At 37.3% G+C, this 25,779-nt stretch overlaps 3 protein-coding genes across 7 annotated transcripts; 2 read left to right on the top strand and 1 right to left on the bottom strand.

Annotated features, from left to right (window-relative positions):
- Positions 1-2,597: 2,597 nt before the first annotated feature.
- LOC126912200 (uncharacterized protein K02A2.6-like) lies at positions 2,598-7,246 on the bottom strand. The gene has a single exon (XM_050703224.1). The coding sequence runs from the start codon at positions 7,069-7,071 to the stop codon at positions 2,938-2,940; it is 4,134 nt and encodes a 1,377-aa protein (XP_050559181.1). The 5' UTR covers positions 7,072-7,246; the 3' UTR covers positions 2,598-2,937.
- A 1,409-nt stretch (positions 7,247-8,655) lies between these two features.
- Positions 8,656-15,661, top strand: LOC118266610 (sulfotransferase 1E1). Its single transcript, XM_035580053.2, has 8 exons — positions 8,656-8,794; positions 10,095-10,331; positions 12,793-12,924; positions 13,527-13,626; positions 13,916-14,238; positions 14,578-14,672; positions 15,083-15,263; positions 15,491-15,661. Exons 2-8 carry the CDS (start codon positions 10,241-10,243, stop codon positions 15,601-15,603), a joined length of 1,035 nt encoding a protein of 344 aa, XP_035435946.2. The 5' UTR covers positions 8,656-8,794; positions 10,095-10,240; the 3' UTR covers positions 15,604-15,661.
- Positions 15,662-16,299: 638 nt separating this feature from the next.
- LOC118266608 (sulfotransferase 1C4) lies at positions 16,300-23,907 on the top strand. Of its 5 annotated transcripts, none has more exons than XM_050703238.1 (7): positions 16,300-16,469; positions 17,198-17,329; positions 17,846-17,945; positions 22,467-22,807; positions 22,963-23,057; positions 23,324-23,504; positions 23,756-23,907. In XM_050703238.1, the coding sequence occupies exons 1-7, from the start codon at positions 16,382-16,384 to the stop codon at positions 23,866-23,868; spliced, it is 1,050 nt and encodes a 349-aa protein (XP_050559195.1). In that variant the 5' UTR covers positions 16,300-16,381; the 3' UTR covers positions 23,869-23,907. The 5 variants fall into 5 exon arrangements, with proteins under 5 accessions (XP_050559195.1, XP_050559194.1, XP_050559193.1 ...); XM_050703237.1 differs by lacking the exons at positions 22,467-22,807; positions 22,963-23,057 and adding exons at positions 18,032-18,372; positions 18,504-18,598; XM_050703236.1 differs by lacking the exons at positions 22,467-22,807; positions 22,963-23,057; positions 23,324-23,504; positions 23,756-23,907 and adding exons at positions 18,032-18,372; positions 18,504-18,598; positions 18,884-19,064; positions 19,500-19,771.
- Positions 23,908-25,779: the final 1,872 nt, after the last annotated feature.

Below are 25,779 nucleotides of genomic sequence, written 5' to 3'. Positions count from 1 at the left end.
ACGACATAATTACAATTAACAAGAATATAGAAAAACTAACAGTTGAAAACGACAAAAAAGAGAGAGCTACAAAGCTTAATAGCAACAAAAGTGGAAAATTCTACACATTGCTATGAAAATAATCGCAGGAAAATTGTGGTCCATGGTTTTCCTGAATATTATAAGGAATCAATCTACGACGAACAATATAGATTGGTTGATATATTTTATAATAAACTGAACATTGATCTCACGGAGTACCTTGACGAAACTTATAGACTAGGCAGAAATTATAATAAAAACCGCCCACTAGTCATTGAATTTACTAGCAAAAGAATTACCAAATACATTTTAGAAAACAAACACTACTTGCAAGGAACTAGATTGTTTGTATCTGAATACCTAAATAAAAACGCGAGATCTCAAAGGAAAGAAATGCACGAGGAAATGCTGAAATCTAGAAAAAACGGATTATATGCAATCATTAAGTATAACCAATTGATAATAGAAGGAAAAATAATAGACATACAAAAGCAACAACAAAGCTTTCACAATAACAACAACCTGAAGCAAGACGAACAATACCAAACGGAACAGTGTATATTAATTGAACAGTGTAATAATTACAAAATACTACAAAACATATGAAAAAATCCTTAAAAAATCAGTGATAACAGCAAAAAAATTACACAACATAAATAAAATTAACAAATCTACAAACAAAGTTAATACCATGTGGAATATTGTAAAGGAACGAACTAATAAAATATCTATAAAAGATAAACAAAATATAACTTTGCAAACGACTAGCTTGATAAGTGACCCTACGCAGATAGCTAATATTTTCAATGACTTTTTCGCATCCATTGATAAAATATCTCCCAAACATCCGGTTTCGATCGAACTAACACGGCAGTTATTAACCCCACTCAAAATACCATGTTTCTCAGCCCGGTTGACGGATATGAAGTGAATAGCATCTTAAAAAATCTAAAAAAACAAGACCAGTTACGGCATAGACGAACTACCACCTACCCTTTTCAGACAGTGCGCCGATGAACTTACCCTACCATTTTATAAACTAATAAATCAATCGTTCGATGGAGGCAGTATCCCAGACCAGCTAAAAAGAGCATTAATTAAACCTATACATAAAAAGAACGCAAAAACAGACCCTAATAATTACAGACCGATCGCGCTTCTGCCAACCGCCTCCCAAAGTCTTTGAAAAAGCAATGTGCAACCGAGTATATTCATTCTGTGAAAAATACAACATTTTTAATGATTGCCAAAACGGTTTCCGGTCCGCAAAAATAGATCAACTAGCTTAGCGGTATATAAGTACATCCAAGAGGCTCTAAACGTCATTAATAATAAACATTATGCAGTAGGAATATTACTGGATATGACCAAAGCCTACGACAGGGTGCAGTTTGATATACTGTTGCACAAGTTGCATGGAATAGGAGTGCGCGGAAAGGCTCATGACTGGTTCGTGTCTTACTTGAAAAGTAGAGAGCAATTAGTTGAGGTAGAATACTACAATAGTACCATTAGAGAAATACAGCTCATTCGATCAAAAACTAAACCGATACAAGCTTCAATTTCCCAGGGAAGCGTTATAGGATGCCTGCTTTTCCTAATATATATAAACGACCTCCCTAAAACTATAGAAGGACTATGTGTCCTATTTGCTGACGATGTCTCAATCCTCACCTCATGCCGATCGAACAACCACATCAATGAAAAGCTCAATACCACTTTCGATTCGAACATTACAAACTGGATGACATAACACAATCTCGAAATAAACTTTACAAAGACTAAATTAATAACTTTTCACACTCGTCAAAAAACCCAAATACACATAAATTTCCAATACAATCAGGTAGAACTAGAAACAGTTTCAATTCATACTTTTAGGATTAACAATAGACACGAATATAAATTGGAAATCACACATACTTAAACTAAAATCTCCAAGTTTTCGTACGCCCTACATGAAATTAAAAAGACTACTGATTTAAAAACTGCACTAACTATGTATTATGCGTATGCCCACGCTTGGTTCACGTACGGTATCTTTCTGTGGGGAAACAGTACGGATGCTCAGTCTCTATTTGATTTACAGAAAAATATAATTCGTATTATAACAAACATAGAACAAACTGATAGTTGCAAACCTCATTTCACAAAACATAAAATTCTCACTTTAGTAAACATATATTTTAGAATTATGCAAGCTAGTCCGCAAGTATCCAGATTCTTACAAAAAAAGAGGAAACATGCTAATAAATCACTCGCTTCGACACAAAAATAAATTAGCCACGTTCCAATTTAAAGATGCATGCTTCTAGTCCATATGCTATGTCCATAAAAAAATATAATAATTTACCAGAAGAATTAAGAGAAATAGAAAAAACTAGTGTATTTATAAGAAAATTTAAACAACTCTTAATTAAAAAAAGCTATTACACCATAGATGAATTCCTACAGGATAAATAAATAAGACTACCTATTTTTAACACTAACTTGGCTGGGCAAGCCTAGTCTAACCTAAACAATAAATTACTTATAACATAATTGAAGAGTATTGGGGCAAACAATGAAATCACGACTTAACGGTAGGACGTATATTCGTAGACTGGCTGACCGGTTGTACAATAAAAATGAACATGATACAAGTACCCACTATTTACAAATATCACACCTCCACCACTATACTAGAATTAGGGTAACAGATCTAGACTTATAAACTACTTAACTTACTTAACTTAAAAACTAACTTAACTTAAACTAACCTAACTAACTTAACTTAACTTAAACTAACCTAACTAACTTAACTTAACTTAAACTAACCTAACTAACTTAACTTAACTTAAACTAACCTAACTAACTTAACTTAACTTAAACTAACCTAACTAACTTAACTTAAACTAGGTATTCTTATAAACTAACTTATTCTATTCTAAATCTCTCTACTGGTTTCCGCGTCCGCCTAGAATAACGACTCACCGGTGGCACAGATGGCGATAGTACGTTAGGTGAGGGATGTTCAGAAGGAACGTCGGCTTGATCGCCCTGGTTAACATTTTCGGCCTCTTTATTAGTGTTTACTATTAGGGTTTCTGGCACAACTTTTCCTGAACCCTTGCTTAACAGCTCGACCACATTCTCTTCACCCTGCTGGCGCTCATCATGCTCTTCTGGACAGGTAACATCAGAAAATCTGGACCTACGGCGCATTTGATCTATGTGTCTTTTGTGTAATTGACCGTTATCCGCCGCTATTGAGTACCTACGGCAACTGTCCACCCCTTGTACGGTGCCCTTCATCCATTTATCCCCAGAGCCATACTCCCGAGCCCAAACTGAGTCCCCCTCTCTAAAGTTACGTGACGTCCCACCAGCGTATTCTACCTGACGTCTCTGGGCTGCCCGTACTCTGTCTTCGACGACACGGTCAGTACGCAATAAATCGAGTCTTGACCGTAACGTCCGTCTTTGCAAGAGCATGGCTGGTGTTTCCCCGGTTGTACTGTGTACCGTATTGCGGTATGCTAGTAGGAAGGTTTGTAATGCCGTATCTATATCTACCTTATCCCTATAGGCTTTTTTGATAGCTCGTTTACACAATTTCACTGCGTTCTCTGCTGCTCCGTTTGAGGATGGGTGGTAAACCGGTGAAAAATTCTGTTTTATTCCGTTGTTTTTAAGGAATTTTTTAAATTCGGTACTGGTAAATGGTGGACCTTGATCAGAAACTAATTCCTCCGGTAGACCGAATCTCGCGAATGTTGATCTTAACACTTTTATAACATTTGAAGCATTAGTACGGTTCATCTCAAAAACTTCTACCCACTTGGAAGTTGAATCAATTAAAACTAAAAAGGTTAAGCCTTTGTACGGACCTAGGAAGTCAATGTGAAGCCTGCTCCAGGGGCGCGTGTGATATGGCCACGGTTGTATCGGAGCCCGCCGGGGCGCGTCCGCCTCTACCGCGCAAGTCTCGCAATGCTTGCACATCGCTTCGACTGCCGAGTCTATGTTAGGCCACCACACATAACTACGAGCTAGACTTTTTGTCTTCACTATCCCCATGTGACTACTATGAAGTTGTTTTAAAACTTTATTTTGTAGAGAAAATGGTATCACCATACGGTACCCCCACATTAAACACCCACATTCCGTGTATAATTCATTACGCCTTCTAAAATAGGGTTGAATCAATTCATCTGAACAAGTTAGAGGCCACCCGGATTGCGTATACGTTAAAATTCTACAAAGGATCTTATCACTTGCTGTTGCTTCCTTAACATCTTTACTCGTAATCGGTAAAAAATCTTCTACGAAATTAACGTAAGTGTTCTCGTTCTGTGCACCTAAATAATTTACTTCGGTACATGGCAGCCGTGACAACGCATCTGCACAGTTTTTACTTGACGCAACATACTCAATATCGTAGTTGTAACCCGCTAATAGCACCGCCCAACGTTGTAATCTGGACGCGGCCATTACAGGAATCCCTGCCTTATCTCCAAAAATGTAAGTCAATGGCTTATGATCAGTTCTCAATATAAACTTGCGCCCATAAAGGTACTGGTGAAATTTACGAATCCCGAAAACAATAGCGAGTGCCTCCCTGTCTATCTGCGAGTAGGCGCGCTCGGCCTGCGTCAGCGAGCGCGACGCGTACGCCACTGGTCGCTCGCCGTTCGACGTCGCGTGAGATATCACCGCACCGATACCTACGCTACTCGCATCCGTCGTCAATATTATAGGCAACTCCGGTGTATAATGCATTAAAACTTCACTACTGGTTAGTAAATATTTGACTTTGCTGAACGCATCCTGACACTCTTTACTCCAACTGTACTGAACACCCGCTCTGAGCAGGTTATAAAGAGGTGCTAAAACTGTGCTAACATTCTTTACGAACTTGCCGTAGTACATGACCATACCGATGAAGGCTCTCAACTCAGTGACGTTCGTGGGGGCGGGCGTTTTAATTATTGCCTTAACTTTGTCTGGACACGTGTGAACGCCGTCTTCACTTATAGTGTGTCCTAAATAATTAACTGACTCCGCAAAGAATACACACTTTTCTTTTTTTACCCTCAGGCCATATTTTTTTAAACGATCAAATACCTTACATAAGTTTCGCATGTGAGACTCCTTATTTGACCCTGTGATAATAATATCATCCAAGAAAACACCTACTTGTGGTATATCCGCAAATAATTGTTCTAACCGTCTTTGGAAAATACCCGGACTTGACGAAAGACCATATACTAGCCTGTTATACATAAATAAACCTTTGTGGGTATTTATCACTGTATATTTCTTAGTGTCATCTAGCTCAAATTGAGCGTAGGCCTGAGATAAGTCAATTTTACTGAAGTGTTTACCACCCCTCAGTCGAAGCAGCAGTTCCTCCACCCTAGGCAACGGATAGCGGTCAACTTCTATAACTTTATTGAGCGTTAATTTATAATCAGCACAAATCCTAATGTTACCGTCCTTCTTTACGATCGGTACGATCGGGGTCGCCCAGTCCGAGCGCTCCACCGGTGAGAGAATGCCGTCGCGCTGCAGCTGGGCCAGCGCGCGCTCCACCGGCTCGCGCAGCGCGTACGCCAGCGGCCGCGCTCGCATGAACACCGGCCGCGCGCCCTCGCGCACGTGCACGCTCACTTTGCCACCGGTGAATCGCCCCAGACCGTCCGCAAACACCTCAGAGTATTTGGTACTGAAAGTATGAAAGTCAAAAACGTCATTTTTGTACATAGCCACATTGTTACATTCGTAATTTACAATAGGTAACTGTATTTTTAATTCGGCCATCCATTGCCGTCCTAAAAGAACAGTCTTCCCATTCTCCACAACAAATAATTCTAATGTCTTGCTCAGATCTTTGTACTTAACAGTTGGTAATATGACTCCTAAGGGTTTGACTAATTCCCCCGTATAATATCTAAGAGTTAACTGACATGGCTTTAGACATAGATTTTTAAATAATCTCATGTAACATTCCCGACTTATACATGAGATAGCACTGCCCGTGTCGCACTCCATTTTAATATTTTTGCCATTTACGTTTAATTCTAAATACACTGGTTTACATTCTATAGCGGTTAATTTACACACATCGATAAAAATTACCTCGTCACTTCCCATACTTTCGTTTGAGTTTTCTTCCTTTGTTTGATCGATGTCGACATTGAAGTGTCTCGCTAAATTCGGGCACACGCGTCGCAGATGTCCCACTCGGTTACATACTCGGCAAACGTAACGCGAAAACTTGCACGTGGCCGCGTCGTGACCCGCGCCGCACACTCGACACTGCCGCTGCGCACGCTCACCCAGCTGCGCGGGCGCGGGCGCTGGCGGTGCGCGCGGGCCTCGCCTCCACGCGGGCTGCGCAGTGGCCTCCCGCGCCACTCCGCTGCCGTCCCGCGCTCCGCGAGCCGCCGGCGCTGGCCCGCTCCGCCACCGTGATGATTTCGCAGCTGACATCGCCTGGCACGTCACCGACGTCGCCGCTGCCGCTGTCTCGCTCGCCGACCCTCCCTGTCTGACCACTTCTGCCGCGTCTTTTTCTGCCGCCTCCATACTAATTGCTAACTTATACGCCTTGCCGAAATCCAGCTTACTTTCGGCGAATAATCGTTGTCGTATCGTTTCATTAGTTATGCCACAAACTAACTGGTCTCTCAAACTTTCTTCTAGCCAGCTTCCAAATTCACAGGTCTTGGTCATTTTCTTCAAAACTGCGGTATATTCGGAAATAGTTTCACCCTCCTTTTGTTTTCTATTTCTAAATTTGTAACGCTCGGCTAACTCACTAGGTTTGGGTTGCAAGTGTTTTTCCATAATGTCCGTGATCTGCGTAAATGTTTTGTTTTTTGGTTTCTCTGGCGTACACAAATTGACCAAAAGTTCGTAAGATTCTGCCCCCATAACTGTAATTAGCGTAGGCACTTGTAACTCAACCGGTATTTTGTTCACCAGGAAATATTGTTCTAAACGTTCCACGTACAATTTCCAATCGTCACTTTGTACTTTAAATTCCGCAATCTTTCCGATCGACATTTTGCAACTAAAACTATTTTACGCGTAATTCGATACTGCTCGTCGCCACTGAAGAGTATTGGGGCAAACAATGAAATCACGACTTAACGGTAGGACGTATATTCGTAGACTGGCTGACCGGTTGTACAATAAAAATGAACATGATACAAGTACCCACTATTTACAAATATCACAATAATAAATAGTCAACACTAAATAAGACTAAATATTACTTAAATAACTATACAAAACGAGTTACCATAAAACTAATTATTAAACATTGTATGATAAATATATTAAAAATAAATACTAAAAACTAACAATAAATATAACATATATATAAATATATAACATATATAAATAAATACGAATGGAAGCGAACATGTATAATTATAATTAATAAAAATATAATAAAGAAGACTTAATATATATTCTAATATACTACTAAACACATATACAACGTGTAACAAAATACCCATATACATCAAGAAGCGCTGATGAATACAGGTTGAATAGAGTCTCTACACGAAGTTTCAGCTGAAAATACGATTAAAAAAAATTTTGTACCAAATACTTGGTATCGCATGTTTCTTCATTTTAAATCATATAATCATGTCACAACACTACAGGGATCACTCGCGAGTATTACGAAACATTTCTTCTGTCAATCTGATCGCCTAGTACCTGTCTACCTAATTTTGAATCACGCGGCAGCGCGATTTGAAAAATTCATAACTTGGTACCATGAAAACATGAGTTTAAAAACCCTTCCCGTATCGTTTGTTATGTTATCTAGAAGCCGTGCAATTGATATGTATACCCCCTTTTTGTTACACGTTGTATACACTACAATATTGAAATTACCAAATACTTATTTAATTAATTTTAATATGACATTAAATTAATACTAAACGCCCTTCCTCTCTCCTACGAATTTTATATTTTGCTGTGCCCGACAGGGTCCATAATTGTGACTAAATACTGTATTTTCTAACACCTATGTACATTATGGATGCAATAAATACTTGAATACTTGAAACAGGTAAACAGTTGCTGGCATAGTTATTCCAAATCCCGGTAACCCTGGAATACAATACACTGACGCAATACAAATAACAATGTTTCGGTAGGAAAAGTTCATTTACCTACTGTTAAACATAGGCCAATGACATCTTCCAGACCTCTGTTTATCATATGTTCCGTGGTGACCTCCGTGATAATAAATATTGGCAACAACTATGTAAAGATGAGAACATAATACATAATACTAATTCAATTAATACTTGCTCAGGTTATAATAAAACGAGTATTAATTTCTTATATCAGTTTTATTGTATTTATTAATTTACTACTCATGTACACACATACAACATAAACAGCAACACATATATACTTATACAATGGAAGTACATAGGTACATAAACATGACAGTTGCAATCTAATAATGGTTATGTAAAAATAATAAAGACTTGCAAATTAGAGTGCTGGTGTGAAACCAGCTTTACGATGTTAGCTTCAACGTCCATTTATTTCCGAGTATATCTACTGCGACTATACCACGGCAACCATATTTAATGCTAGGACTACCTCTGTGTGTGTCAGTACTTCCTACGTAGTTTTTTTTTTACGTTTAATGGGTTGACGTTTGGCCGCTATCTCACCTGATGGTAAGTGATGATGCGGTCTACGGTGGAGCACGTCTGCCCATAAGCAACCTATTCACTCGGGCCTTGAAGACACCCAGGTTATACCCATCAGGAAACACAGACTCCGGCAAGGAGTTCCACTCCCTTGCAGTTCGCACAAGGAAGCTTGAAGCGAAGCGCTTCGTGCGAGTGGGTGGGATATCTACCATGAAGCGGTGACGCCTCGTCGATTGTCTTGTGGTTCGATGATGAAAAGGACTAGGGGGAATCAAGTTGTGCAATTCCCCTGCTCACTCTCCGAAATGTATCCGGAAAGGCTTGCGACCTTGCGCCTGTGTTCAAGGCTTTGAAGCCGGGCCACATGCGCATCATCATTGATGAGCTTCTTGGCACGCCTTTCAATGTGTTCGAGCGCAACTAGCTGGTATTTGGCCGAGCCGTCCCAAAGGTGAGAACAGTACTCCATACATGACCGAACCTGCGCTTGGTACAGGCTCAGCAGTTGTTTCGGTGTGAAGTACCGTCTCACCTTCGAGAGGATACCCAACTTCCTACCAGCCAGATGCGCCTTCGACTCTATATAAGAGCCGAAGTTAAGCGTTGGCGATAGAGTTACGCCCAGAAGCTCAAGATGATCCGCTACTTCTCGGTCTCGAGGTGGAGATGGACCGCATTGATATTTGAGTGCAAGTCTCGAATATTTGAGAGGTGCACTTTGAGGGAGAGGGAGTGCAGCCGCTGTTGTACCCTTTTCCTTGCTCTTGTTCTCATGTTAGGAGTATGAGGTTGCTGAGAGGATGGCAGTGAAATGTTCCTCCACACAGGCGACCCCAGACGCGCACCGCAGTTAGCTACACCATTGGGAGGCCAGCCTGGAGACTGCAGGGACGCCCGAGCCCCCCCATGAATATCCATCGGGCCCTCTCGTCCGGTCGCCAACCGGCACGATGGCGTATCCAGGGGTTTTTTCGCTAGATGGCGGGGCAGCCTTTCACGTGTGGCTAGCACGCTAATTAGGCCCCCAACTATCTGCGGTCGGCCAGCGGTGCACCGTGCCTCGGATCCCGCTACCCTCCGCGACTGGCCACCCGATGAAGCTACACCAGCGCGCGCCAGACCGGTCTACCCATAGTGGAGCAAACATCTCGATCCATCCTCTCATACGGCTTCACCGAGCATCGTGGCGGAACACGGCTAGGCCACTTGGCGACACGGTTTTGCTCGGTGGGTGGTCATAATGCCGTCGGCCGAAGCCTACCACCAGAGTGTCACCTGGTTAGCACCACCCAGAAGCCACGTGTAGGGGTTCATTTTTTTGGGTGCTCTCCTACGGACGAGGGTGACTCAGCCTCCAAAAGTTTGAACACAAACAAATATAAAACATACCAACACCCTCAGCTATATATGAACCGCAACATATAAACTTATTATCATTCGCGTTATCATATCTTTAAAAACATACAATAATAAAAAACAATACGTTTTATCAAATATTCAGTATAAAGTGATTTCAAGAAATTAAGTCTAACGCAGTGTTGTGCAAAATGAGTGAACAAAATGGTGGTTCGAATTTTCCATATGAAAAAGATGAGTTAAAGCCTGAAATAAGGGCGGAGCTGGCTAAATATTATGCATGTAAGTAGCTGTTTTATAAAATTCTTCTGTAATTTTGTAACAGGTTCTAAGTTTTAGAAAAAATAAACTCTTTACACTCTTTTAAAAAAATAAACTCTAGGTACTGGTCACTGGTCGAAAATTGTATCAATTCATAATCAAAAACTTATTTTCTCTGTACCAAACATTAAAAAAATTCAGTGAAATTTTGTATGAAACGGTAACAGTAGCGTATTAGTCGAATTTATTTTATTTAACATAAAATTAAATAGGTTAATTAATTATTCAACACCTTAAAAAATAAAACAACGAAATTATAAATGAATCAAAAATAATGATTTTTAAAATAAAAAGATTGTGTCAGTAATTTTATTAAGGTTTATTTAAACCTCATCAAAATAGTAAATACTTTGAATTGAATAAGTAAAAGAATTTGTTGGCTTGAGATGTAATACCAATATTAAGGTGGATGTGGAATCATAAGTGAATAGGCCTATTTGCCGCTCCTCATACATGAGGGTGCGGGTTCGAGACCTGCCAACAACAAGTACTAATGCGCCTTATTCCGAGTTATATGGACATTCTAAGATTATTTAGACACTACTAACAAACGGTGAAGAAAAACATCGTAAGGAAACCTGGGCTTATAATTTGCAATTATAAGTTTTAAATCGCCAACCCACATTGAGCAAGCGTGGTGATTAATGCTTGTGGTAATATACCGTCGCAGCTAAGTCGATCGACTTAAAAATAACTAGGAACTCAACTCATGAATTAAATATATTTGCTAGTTTAGGCGGAATAAATATAGTAGAGCGTTAAAAATATTGAAGCAATTACAAAGAGGATATTAATAAAATAAATGGATCCTGCCCAATGATATTATAGGTGTAGATAGGCTATAAGCACTCAGAAAGTGGCACATTTAAATGTGGACAATTGGAAACGTGTTTGTAATAGGGAACTGCATACTTATTTGAAAATAGAGAGGGACGTAGTTTGTAACGTGCCGGGCTCCCCGTAAAGTGTTACGGATTATGTTAAAGGGAAGTCCAGTTATGACATCTCTTTGTATTTGCTTCATGGTAAAAATACATTTCCCGCTGAGAGCTATGCATAACCACATGCATTGTTTTGATCTGACTGATAGATATGGGAATAACTTCATAAAAAACACTTTAACACGTCACTGGGGATGTGGTTAAATACTTTAAATAATAGGCAGTTAAAACATCCTCAGAGATTTGCTCAGGAATAGAATTATGACGTAAGCAAAACGTGTCAAAATTTTATCTCATAAAATGATGCCATAATACTTAAAAAAACAGGCCATAAAAACATATGAATTGCATAACAAACAACAACGTCAAACCTTTTAATCCCCTCAGCTGCAATGATGATTATACAAGTACAGTATCAGCGCATCATGTTTATCTAGTAATTAAGGTAATCTGTAGATGAAAGTACAATTATCAAAGTTGGCGCTTGACCATCGTTAGGCGATTCGCAAGCACTCGGCGCGTGAGACCACAGGGAAATCGCCCAGTAGATAGCTAGTTCGCCACAGTATTTTGTTTAACAAGTGTACTACCGTAAATTTTGCCGATAGTACATGTGAAATGACTGTAAATTCGTATTATCGATGGAAATTTCCTTAACTCATTACGAAAATGTATCGGATAGCATATTGTTATCATCAATCACCAAATAAACTTTTTTTTATAGATTATGCTACAATCGACATTGATTGTTTTTATAAGCCGGTAAACAAACGAACGAATGAACGAACGGACGAACAAATAAATTGTTATCTATTATATAAAAATAAGTCGGGTTTTCCTTCCTGACGCTATAACTCGAGAACGCATGAACCGATTTACATGGTTTTGTATTCGTTGGAAAGGCCTCGGGCTCCGTGAGGTTTATAGCAAAAAAAAATCAGGAAAGTCATTGGTGGTGAAGCGGAGTTCGCCGGGTTTGCTAGTCTATTATATAAAAATAAGTCGGGTTTTCCTTCCTGACGCTATAACTCCAGAATGCACGAACCGATTTGCACGGTTTTGCATTCGTTGGAAAGGTCTCGGGCTCCGTGAGGTTTATAGAAAAGAAAATTCAGGAAAAAATTAAGAGAAAAGCAGGAAAACAGGGAAAATCATTGGTGGCGAAACGGAGTTCGCCGAGTTTGCTAGTGTTATATAATTATTATACTAAACAGATCAATGTAGAGAGATTGAAGTTTCATATGTTTTGTTCGCATAATTAACCAAACTCTAGTCACAGGGCGACACGCCAATTTTAACTTTACTTGCCGAGAATGTTTCAAAACAATCTAGTTACAGTAGTACTTAGTTGTAGTAGATCCGACTCCAGAAAAGTTGATGTCATGCTGAATATTTATAATACTATTGTTTATGTTTGAGCAAATAAGCAATTTTTTATAAACTCATGTAAGTACCTTAAATTATATGATCTGTATTTACAGCGGAGCCGGATTTCGTGACTGTTGGACCGAAGAAGTACATATTCCTTCGTCCCTACTTGGAAGATATAGAGAATGTGTACAATATGTCGCTGCGGCCCAGTGATGTCTTCGTGGTTACATACCAACGATCAGGTAGCGTGTCTCTATGTTTTATCGTTATTTTATGCTTATTAGTTGGTAAGCCATCGGCACCGCCCATGGACACCAGCAACACCAGAGGAGTTACAAATGCATTGCAGGCCTTTTGGGAGATTACTGATTTGAGGATTGGGGATTTTTTATATCAGTCGATATGGCTAAGTGGGCATACGCCAAGGATTTTTCCTTAACATTTAATAAATGTAATTATTTATTGGTTTTCAAACGTCTCATTGACCAACTGACATTATTTTATTGACCCTGGATTGAAATTTAGATTTTTCGAATTCGCCATACCAATGAATGCTTGCAAAACGAGTTTGCCGACTTGGTCCAGCCGTTTTTTTTTTATTTATTACCAATTCACTAAGTGATTTATTTGAGTTATAGGTAGAGACAGAAAATATTAATTAACATCTAGGTGTTGAATTTTAAAAATAGTATTTGTATGTCGATAGTCTTTGAAAGAAAGGTTCTTAGATTTTTGATTCTTTTTTATAAAGTCCTCTATTTGACCTTACTCTTGATTCTTTAATGGAGCATATGTGAGCTCCTACATCCTACATCCTTGTAAATATTCTGATATTCTTGAACAGGTACCACGTGGACCCAGGAGTTAGTGTGGCTGCTGGCTAATGATTTTGACTACGAAACTGCTGCCAAAATTCCAATTACAGAGAGATACCCTTTCCTTGAGTGAGTATTTATCGTAACGCTACTAGCATTTGTTTACGTATACGTTAAATTATATATTACCCGACCCGCCCCAGCTTCGCATGGGTGCAATGGTGATATGATTATGCATGTATTATACATATAAACCTTCCTCTAGAATCATCTCTATCTATTAAAAAAACCGCATCAAAATCCGTTGCGTAGGTTTAAAGATTTAAGTGTACAAAGGGACATAGGGACAGAGAAAGCGACTTTGCTTTATACTATGTAGTTATAATGTCTTGTCATTCTAACTGTTATTTACCCACAGATTATTTATGTTCTTCAACAAGAAATGGCAGCAGGATTTACTTGAAAGGAGTGAGGACAAACAGAAGGCGCTAGACTTGATAGAGAAAATAGCGAAACCTGTGTCAGAGAGACTACGACTTGCTCAATCTCGGCGATTTATCAAGTCTCATCTCCCAATGTGTTTGTTGCCTCCAAAAATCCTGGATACTGCGAAGGTGGTGTACGTGGCTCGTGACCCCAGAGACGTAGCGGTGTCCTGCTACCACCACTCTAAGCTGTTCAAAGTGTTGGACTTTCCAAGCCCGTTCAAAGATTTCTGGAACCTGTTTATAAGAAATCTATGTAAGTGGAAAGGATTTTTAATAACAAAAAGAATGCTCCTTCATAACATAATGAGTTGTTGTAGTTGATTTATTTAAAACATGCGAAAGACGTTCCTTCTATATTCAGGTGGGATGCCTATTTGTTTGTATGTAATATGAGCAGATGGATAACCTGATGGTAAGCAATCGGCACCGCCAATGGACACCCACAAAACCAGAGGAGTTCTGGTGTAAAATGTTCCTTTTTAACTTAATAAATAGTTAATTTATTCAAAACATGCGATAGAATTTCCTTATAGTTTGTATATAATCAATGGATTACACACTATTGGTAAAATATTTTTTTTATTAATTGCAGTCACTGAGACACCATTTTTCGAGCACGTGAAAGAGGCTTGGGAGTTGAGAGATCATCCGAACATGCTGTTCTTATTCTACGAAGAACTTATTAAGGTATTATTATAAAAATCTTACTTACTGATTTAAGGCTTAATAAAGTTAAGCATGATATGAATACAATTCGATAATTTGTTGTTAAACATCGAAATTAACGATTCAAATACTAATATAAAGTCGACCGTGAAACTAGTCCGGTCAAAATAGACATTGAAGGTTACATTAATTCGCACCTTCCTAAAAATTGGCATGGTTGTATTATTATTGTGTCATTAAACGTGGTATTAGTGGTAGATAAGTTGTAAGATCTCTTTTTTGAAAACTCTTTCTATATTTTAATAGTTTTTTGTTAAAGAACGTTGCTCCGCACTAGTTTTTTCTCCTGTGCCTTATTTTATTATTATCTAATTATATCAATTAAACAAACAATCTATTTTTTTTTAAATCCTTGGTGTACTTATTTCTAGGATTTGCCAGCTGCAGTCCGTCGCGTGGCTGACTTTTTAGGCAAAGAGGTGACACCTGAGCAGATGGACCGCTTGTGTGACCACCTCAGCTTCGAAAACTTTAAGAAAAATGATTCAGTTAACCATGAAGAATTGAGAGAATATGGTGTCCTTTCGAACGAGGAAAAGTTTATGAGGAAAGGTGAATATGATTTATAGATAATAATAAAACGCTGTGTTTTTAACCGATTTCAAAAAGAGGAGGTGCTCAGTATGTTTGTGCGTGATTATCTCGCGTTTGGCTGAACCGATTTTGATACGGTTTTCAGCATAGTATTTTAACTTTATAGATACAGTGAACACTATAGTTTCATACACTTACTACAATATTAAAAAAAAAATAACATTTTGTCTCATTTATGTTCCCAGGAAAAGCTGGAGGCTGGCGTGACTACTTCGACGAGGAGATGACACAACAAGCTGAGAAATGGATCGAAGACAACTTGAAGGATACTGACTTGCGCTTCCCAACTGTTAAATAGACTGATATAATTATGATTTGGTTAACTGTTGACAATAAAATTAAAACAACAAATCATATTTATGTTTATTTTTTTTCCTCTCTATTCATTTACAATCATTTTTGAAGGGGGCAAAATCATCCAATGACTTCTCCCGCCTCGGGCGAGGCGAGAGGCAGTGTCAGATTCTTACTGAATAAATACAACCCCGTTCATATTCCTGCTTTTCGAGCCGGAGTCCCGGTAAACCCGCTAGGTAGTCCACAGCTCCCTTGTAATAGCCCCCTATTACAAGTCCCATGTAATAGGGGGTGAGCCTCACGTGAGCCTATTGCCATATACTGGACACAATTCCAGACTCAGTGCTACTACTGAGAAATTTTTGAAAAACCGAAAAAAACCCAATTTTGTCATGCCCGAGAGGGGAAGGGAGCCCGGGACCCCCGAGAGCGTTTTTCGGGAACGTTCCGTTTAGGCTTTACACCCTGCATATGTTCGGTATCCTGGCATACCCAATTACCTATACAAGCCGTAGCTAAGACACGAAAAAATACAAGTGATAAAGGCCTTTCTCCTTCCACTAAATCCATAGCAAATATTTACTTTAAAATGTAATAAACATACTGCCTCGTGATTACGTACATATTTATGTAGATACTTATTGTTTTATCTTTACTTATCTCAATCTTATCCGTATTCATATTTAGGTGCTATCCTTACATTATTGCAGTATCCTAACTGCATTTTGAGTTCTTACACACCTGTTTCGATCATTTAATTTATTATTACGTACTTCATAATGGGGGATGAACAAACTATGCCGTATCCTTACGAATTTTATAATATAAGTGATGAAGAAAAGAGTCTTAACGAGAAACTGCATGCTTGTAAGTACTTAATATATAAGTAATTTTAATTTTATTTCATTTTAATTTATTGTTAGGAATTTTTAAGGTGTAAATATTTTAGTCATACCTAATAATTTAGTTTGCATACCATTTAATCTAATTATTTCTATTATCTAAGTACCTTAAGTACTTCTTGTGTACAAATAAAGTAAGTTTAATGTAGTATATTTCTATTATTTTTTTATACGAGCAGACGGATTACCTGATGGTAAGCAATCGCGCCCATGGACACTTGAAACATCAGAGTCGTTACTAGTGTTATTCGAAATCAAAATGTATTTTTCTACATGCTGTAATTTCTCGTCCATCATATAGTTACATACATTATGTAACTAACAGTAATCGCACTCTATCTAATCTCTAACAAAATATATTTAGAATTTGTATTTGATAACATTTTCGTTGGAGGTATACTGTCCGTATATACCTACAGTTCTAAAAAGCACTATCAGTACATAACATTTCTGTATTTAACATTATATTTAAACTAGCTTCGACCAGCGGCGTCGCCTGCTCTCCAGTGGGATGAAAAGTATCCTATCAGCTAAGCTACTAAGTTATCCTACCTGTATACTAAATTGCATCACAATCCGCTCAGTAGTTTCAGCGTGATTGGCGAACAAACATCCAAACGAACAAACTATCACATTTATAATATTAGTGAATCAACATTTTTGTATTTAATATTATATATCAATTTGTTATAGATCCATATGAATTTTTGCGCGTCGGTCCCAAAGGTTATCTTGTCTCCAAAATTTTCAAAACGGATGCTGCTAACATCTATAACCTGCCTTTAAGGTCTAGCGACATATTTGTCACCAGTTATCAAAGATCAGGTATGGTCTATCTTTTAACAAATCCTAATACCTAGATACCTAATACTTTCTGGATCCTAGGTAAATGATAGTGATCCACAACAATTGATTATATTATAGTTGCTCATTTTGTTCCCGCTTTTATGTATAAAGTCGTGATAGTGGGAATACCCGTTCGAAATGGATAAATTGAATTTATTTATCAACAGATAATACCGTGCATATAAACAAAAACATGTAATTAATCGATATTAATTATATGTCGTATATCATTATGTATTTTTGTAATCCAGGTGGCCATTAAATTATTGATCCCTTGTTATAAGCTAGTTATATCCTTATACTCAGTTTCTAAAACTTGCACCATCATTGCAATAATTGCAATTGCAATTGTTATTAATCAACTTAATTCACCATGGAATTGTTATGTAATGGTATTAAATTGTTGATTCTCAACATATTTGATATGCGACGGATAAATAAAACCTCATGAAACAAAATACAACAAAATTTGATGACGTCATTCATGCTTTACAGGAACAACATGGACTCAAGAGTTGGTGTGGCTGCTGGCAAGTGACTTGGATTATGAAAAGGCTTTGTCTACTCCGCTCATCGAAAGATATTCATTTCTGGAGTAAGTATAATTTTTAACCTAATATTAACTTTTCTACCAAGGAAATACAAAAATATTAACCATAATGAACATGTAATTTATTTCAGAATGTTCATGAATGTACCAGACACAGGAATAGATGGTTTCATGAAGGCATTGAGCCAGAATAGTGAAAATTTCGATAAGGAAAGCATGTTGAAAATGATTAAATGGCTCGGTTCTCCGATAACAGGCGACCTAGCTACCAGACCGTCACCTCGCTTTATAAAGTCCCACCTTCCTATGTCCCTACTGCCCCGGAATCTTTTAGACACAGCAAAAATGGTGTACATTGCACGAGATCCTAGAGACGTGGCTGTATCATACTACCATCATACTAGACTTTTCATGCATACTGGTTTTAAAGGAACTTTTAAGGAGTTTTGGCACCTATTCCATGGGAATTTAAGTAAGTTTTAAAATACAGTGTACTTAGGTAACTTACCTAAACAAAGTATAAAACAATAAATAATTGTAGAAATACAGAGAGGGTTTCGTAAACACTGATACATTATGTAGCTGAATCTGTTTAATTTCCAGTGGTGTTAACTCCATACTTCGAGCACGTGAAAGAAGCTTGGGAGAAGAGACATGATCCCAACATGCTGTTCCTGTTCTATGAAGATTTGTCAAAGGTTTGTTAAGTTATACATATTTTTACATGCTTTACAACAGTAAGTTTGTACTGAAGAAACTAAGTCGATGATCAATAAATAGTCTTTTAAGAACCAAATTATTATCATGAATATAAATAAGCCTCTAGCATGGCTTGAAACTAGTCGAGTTCCTCATCAAACAGTTACGTCAGTAAGCCGATAACATAATAATTAATTTAGTATGTTTCATGAAACTTATAAGTTTTATATTGATCATTATACGTAAGTAGTCGTAATAAGATTCTATTTTGTTTGTACCCTTAGGACTTACCTGCCGCTGTCCAACGCGTGGCGGACTTCTTGGGTAAAAAGTTGGATGACAAACAAAAAGCAACTCTCTGTGATCACTTGAGTATAGAAAACTTTAAGAAAAACAAAGCTGTCAACTTTGACGAACTCAGAGTACTCGGAATGTTCGCCAAGGATGAAGAATTTATTAGAAAAGGTAATAAACATGAAGCTGGTACAAAGAGTAGATCAACCATAATGTGATTAAGCACTGTGACACAAATAATCGACCCTGCCTATTATAAGTAAAAAGTAGTAAATAGGTTATAAGTCTGTCACCAATGATCGACGTGGCGGTTAACGTGTAACTAAATTATTTATTAAATTAAAATTTAGATATTAAATAAAAAACATGACACTGACGTATTTACAACATTGCATGTTGCTCTACTCTACAATTTTCTTCTAACAAATGACTCTCGCTTTACATCAGTTATTACAATTAGGTATTATTGATTAATGTAGAGTGAGCCTGTAGCAGCAATTTTATATTAGTTAGCCACAAAACATTACAAATTTTATAAACCTGATTTGTTGAGTCCACGTAAATTAAAAATAAATGAAATATGGTAATGTTTTTTTCGATTACTAGGTAAAGCCGGAGGCTGGCGCGACTACTTCGACGAGGAGATGACACAAGAAGCTGATAAATGGATTGCGGATAACCTGAAGGATACTGATCTACGCTTCCCTACTGTTAAATAAATATGTGTATTGTAATATATGGATACTATACCTACTGTAGATAATGAAATTAATCTTATAAAGTAATTTATATTTGTGTTTAAATGTAAACGAATAATAATAGGTACTTACCGAATACTACTTATACAGTTTGAATGTAAAATAAAATCGAAAAACTAACTTGTTTTTTTTACCAAAATACCGACAGATACCTATCCCACTAATAAGTATTATAAATGCGAAAGTGTGTGAGTGTTGCTGTTTCACGCAAAAACTACTCAAGAGGATGAAATTTAGAATAGCCGGACAGATTATGGTGTAGAATTTATAACCTTAAGGACAATAAAATAATAAAGTTTGGAGCTGACCAGTCTTAATTTAACTACTAACAGTAACTTGCAAATCATCCATTCCCGTACTTTCTTAATAGATTGTATGAATATATCATTTCATTCGTTCATTTTTGTTCATGAAAGTTCGCAATAAATAGAATCATAGTATGCAATCTGCGAAGATTTTTCGTTCGTTCGTTGAATTAGAGTAGGCCCCCTAATCTTAATAATAGGATCTCGATTTTACCCTTTAGGTACGAAACCCTAAGATGGTTTTATTTACCTACTTACTCATAACAATACATTAATACAAGTAAGGCTTATAATAAAGTTTTTGAAATATGTAGGAATATTTTCAAAAATTCAAGTGAGTGAGCATTTTTTCACGTCATTAAGAGATAAGATAACATGTTAAACAACAAAAAAAAATTAGGAAAACATATTAGTAAACACTATGCTAAACACAAAAATATTGCTACTTCGGATGACAAAGCTATTTTTCAAGTTGACTTTCTGAATTAATGAGTGGTCTGACTGTATCTGGGTAGTAACTAAGTTTTTTTTAAGGGGAAAATCATCCAATGTTTTTCCTCGCCTTGGGTAAGGCGAGGGAAGACTTCCCTCTTCGTGTGGACAACGGGCGGTTAAATTTTTTCCATTTCTCGGTCTATGACTTTTGTCCACTTTTCTTTTTGCAGTTTAATCGTTTTGACCGTTCCTTTGATTTTAGTATTTGTTTTTTAATGTTTCTTGCTTTTCAGCACCCTCCCTTCATTATGATCCCTTCCATCCTTTTTTTGGCATACTAGGTACCTACTCGAAGTCTTAGTTAACTTTTTCGCGATACGCAATTTTGGAAGTCGAAGTATAACGTGTATAATGTATAAGGCTGTTCTTGCTACATCCACGTTAACGTATTATCTTTAAAATACAATAAAATTAAACAAACATACTTCTCGTGTTCCAGTATAATTACCTATATTACGTTATTATCTTTAGCTTATCTTTTACTTGAATGAAAACAGCTATATTTAAAAGTAATTTCTTTAATTTTTTTATTTTAGTATCCTTGCTACAGTTTAAGTTCTCACACATACGTCTGTGTAAGTGACTGTAAATCGTTGATTTTTATTAGAAAGTTTATCCATTAATTCTTATTCACAATGGAAGATGGTAATACTTTGTCGTATCCTTTCGAATTCAGTGATATAAGTGATGAAGAGAAGAAAATGATAGACAAACTCCATAGTTGTAAGTACGTACTTATTTTATTTTTATAATAACTATATCATATCGTAAGATACACAAAATTTACTAAAAACTAGGGGCCTTAGTCTACTATTACTATTGAGACGGAGAGGGACGGAGCTATGTAGGTTGTATAGCTCCGTCCCTCTTGCACTGACCAATGATTGATCATTCTGACACAATTGTAATAGCAGACTAAGGCCACAGTAGGTTGAGCGACGTCACACGCTGCTTATAATCAAGAGTCCGGCTCTGTGACTCGAAGCTAGTAGAGTTTTTCTAACTGTGATTTTTAGTTTTTATCCCCGAAAGGGTAGGCAAAGCTGCACATTACAGCATGTAATGCCGCTATGTAATGTACAGTGTACACCCACTTTTCACCATTTGTGTTAAAAGTTCAATGTAGGGGGGAGGGATGAGCCTATTGCCATATACTACTCAATTCCAGAATCCGTCCTACTACTGAGAAATGTTCAACAAACCGAAAAAAGCCCAGCAATGCTTAGCCAGACCCGGGATTCGAACCCGAGACCTGTGACCGAGTTCGGCAGTATTTAACTTTATTATCTTTATTCCTTACAGTTTCATACGCATCAGAATTAGCTCGCCTCGGTCCTAAGGGTTACATAGTAACCAAAGCTTTTAAAAAGAATGCTGCTGACATCTATAACCTGCCTTTAAGGTCTGGCGACATATTTGTCACCAGTTATCAACGATCAGGTATGGTCTGATCTATTAACAATCTACAAATCTTAGTACCTGGCATTTTTTTTTAACTATAGCCTTCAGTTTTCAGTTACCGCTTTTGCGCACATGAAGCCTAAGCCTAAGCTAAACTAATTATCTGGGATAATACTATCTCTGAATTCTTAGTTTTCAAAAAGCACCCTAAAAGTCAAGTTTATGAAATCATTCATCTGTTACAGGAACTACATGGACTCAAGAGCTAGTGTGGCTGCTGGCAAATGACTTGGATTATGAAAAAGCATTAACCGTTCCACTCATCGAAAGATATTCATTTCTGGAGTTAGTACAAGTGTTATTAGACTTACAATGCAAAAAAATATGAACGACACATTTATAAAGTCAAATTAAAGCATTTATTTCAATTAATACTCAATGACTTTGATTGTCAGTGAAGCTAGGTACTTGTTCAAAAGCCGCAGTATAAAAAATGTGATACGAAGTCACTTTAAAGATTAAGAGGCTCCGGCGAAAAGATTAAACATTCTATGAAGCAAATTACATTTTTAACCATGCTATACACTATTTATTGAACGTGCAATTTATTCCAGAATGTTCATGTTTGTACCAGACGGCGGATTAGAAAGTTTCATGAAGGCTGCGAGACAGAACAGTGAAAATTTTAATGAGGATATGATGATACAATTCATTAATAGGATCGCTACTCCGGCATCGCAGATCCTTGCCACTGCGCAGTCACCTCGCTTTATAAAGTCCCACCTTCCTATGTCCCTCCTACCTCCAAAACTTTTAGGTACAGCAAAAATGGTGTACATCGCACGGGATCCCAGAGACGTGATAGTATCATTCTACCATCACACAAAACTATTCATGATGACTGGCTTTACAGGGACTTTTAAGGAGTTCTGGCACCTTTTCCATAAGGATTTATGTAAGTTTAAATTCAAAGTAGCTTTTTTGCGAAGATATATATTGTGAAAGGTGGTATCTAATGACATTTGGATGGGCTAGAAGGCAATTATAATCATGGAAATACCTGCAAGGCATTTTTGAATACTGTTAAATAAGTATCTCTCTAATTTCCAGTGGCGATGACACCATACTTCGAGCACGTCAAAGAAGCTTGGGAGAAGAGGCATGATCCGAACATGCTGTTCCTGTTCTATGAAGATTTGTCAAAGGTATAAAATTTGTAAATGTTTTCATCAGCTTTAGAACCGCATTACATCGAAACGAAAGACAAAGAACAAATGGTCCTTCTAAAAAACTAAGTTGATACTTCACTATGTTGTCGAATACTGCACGGTTGATGCGGTGGCTTGGTGTGATGTGTATGTGAACTAATGTTTGTAAATGCACTCACGACACAGGAGAAAATCCTAGTGTGGGGCAATGTTTATTTAAAAAAATAATAATATTAATAATCTATTTTTTATTACGTACTTAGAATCTTCCTGCTGCGATTCATCGCGTGGCGGACTTTTTGGGTAAGAAGTTGAATGACGCCCAAACGGCAGCTCTTTGTGACCACTTAAGTATAGAGAACTTTAAGAAGAACAAAGCTGTCAACTTTGAGGAGTTCAGAGCATTCGGAATGCTCGCAAAGAACGAAGAATTTGTTAGAAAAGGTAATGAAACAGTTCAGTTAATGGATCCAATTTTGGATATTCATTGCGTTATTATTTATGGGAGTGGAATTATGAAAAATCTTTGACTTAGTTTTAGATATCAACCATGATCGTCCCTGTGATCGTCCCACTGCAAGGCAAAGGCCTTCCTACCCTCCTTCTACTCCTCTCTGTTAAAAGCTTACAGGTGAAAAATCTTAATTAGATATAATTAATATCAGTAACTTAATGGTTCAATTTTCGATAACCAGGTAAAACTGGAGGTTGGCGTGAATACTTCGATGAGGAGATGACACAACAAGCTGAGAAATGGATTGAGGACAACCTAAAGGATACTGATCTACGCTTTCCATCCACGAATTAAATGTTTCAATGTAATCTATACTAATATTATAAAACTGAAGAGTTTGTTTGTTTGTTTGAACGCGCTAATCTCCGGAACTACTGGTCGATTTGAATAATTCTTTTTGTGTTGGATAGTGCATTTATCGAGGAAGACTATAAAATATGTAAAACAAAATATAAAATAATAAAACATATAAAACATCACGCTACAACCAGTAAGAGCCGAGCAGAGCGGGTGAAACTGCGCGGAAGTAGCTATAAATTATAACTGGGCTTTTTTGACCTCAAAGGTAGAAACCCTCATAGATTCTCCTCGCCTGGGGAAGACTGTATTCTCAGACTTAATCATCATCATTAAATCTGCTCTGAGAATCTAAAGCTGATTTGAACGTAATCATGATTCTGATTTGACTGCTGAACACAATCCTCCTCCAATGACTCTCAGACTTCTACGGACTTAAAATCTTTTATATTTACAAGCTTTTTAACTTGCAATGTATGTAGTATCGTAAGTGACCCGGTTGTGGCCACTTTAAGAATTTTGTCGACTTTGAGGCTTTCTTAACTTATAGTTTTTGTTATCACAAACATATTTCTTGTAAAAAGTCATTAAACATGTATTAACCTTGCCTAAGAAAACCCTTTTTTTAAAGAACGTCCAATAGAAAAATAACTGTATAAAAAAGAAAAAAAAAGGGGAGTTTGTGCCATTTTTGGCCAGATTCGTGCCATTTCTGGCCACGGTCGTGTGCCAGTTCTGGCCATCAAAAAATACAATAAAAGTAATCAAAATTTATTAATTAAATTTGACATTTTAGAAACAATGGTTTTCATTTAGTTTGGAAAATATGAAATATTATTACTTCACTTGAATTTAACTTACAAATAAAGAGATCAACATTTATATGACGTTGGTAAAAGCTACACAGTAAACTGACCTCCCCTTTGTGTGAAGGCAATTTATTGCATCTCTGAAAATGAAAAATGTATTTGTTGATATGTAAAGCCAAGGAAAAATAATAAATAAATTACGATAAATGACTAGAAGTGGGGCGTCTATGTACAAAAGTTTTTGACAACCATGTGGCCAAAGATGGAGAAATTCATAATTTTGTCTCCATTAGTGGCCACCTTCTAATACCCTCACTTCAGAAACATATGGCGACAAAATAACTTTAGTTCCACTTAGACAATATATTCTTCTTGTAGTATTAACATAAACATCCAAACAATAAGCAAAGATTTAAAAAATAAAAACCAAATCCTCACCCGCTCGCCTTAGCCTTTTTGTTAAGATCTTAACAATTTCACCCTCAATTAAAAAGAATGACTTGTTGCATCGAAGTGAAGTTTGACACATTAAAGCTGCCAACGGTATCAGTATCTACAATATTCAATATTTTAAATACTGTACATCACAGAGTAATTTATTTGTCCATGCCTTAGTTATAAATATTTGAAGGCCCAAGTGGCCACAAAGGGGTCGATGGCCACAACCGGGTCACTTGCCCTATATTTGTGAAATGGAATATTGCAACTAAATTTTGAAGCAAGATATCTTCAACCAATTGAGCAGAAATTTTGTATAGACGTCATGTTTGCATGGCCCGAAAAGATTGTTTTTAATTTAATATTATTACATCATATAAACGGAGCCTTTTAATTGTAAGTCAAATATCCCAGCACCTGGTAGAAAACATATGCCGATGAGTAACCGTTGTTAACACTGCATTTTACTTAAAGTACCCTTCCGAGTACGAGTTTGCTTTACGTTGAACGAAACGCTCTGATTGGACGGCTCGAATGGATCAACTAATCAAAGGGCCGACCGCGCCCTTATTTCGACCACGAAAAACGTAAAACAAACTCGTACTAAGCGCTCTGATAGGAGTTTATACGATACAGACTACGTTGAATGTTATCATATTTT

Source organism: Spodoptera frugiperda, chromosome 23 (genome assembly GCF_023101765.2).
Source record: "Spodoptera frugiperda isolate SF20-4 chromosome 23, AGI-APGP_CSIRO_Sfru_2.0, whole genome shotgun sequence".
Classification (NCBI taxonomy): Eukaryota; Metazoa; Arthropoda; class Insecta; order Lepidoptera; family Noctuidae; genus Spodoptera; species Spodoptera frugiperda.
This window is presented reverse-complemented; position numbering and strand designations above follow the sequence as displayed.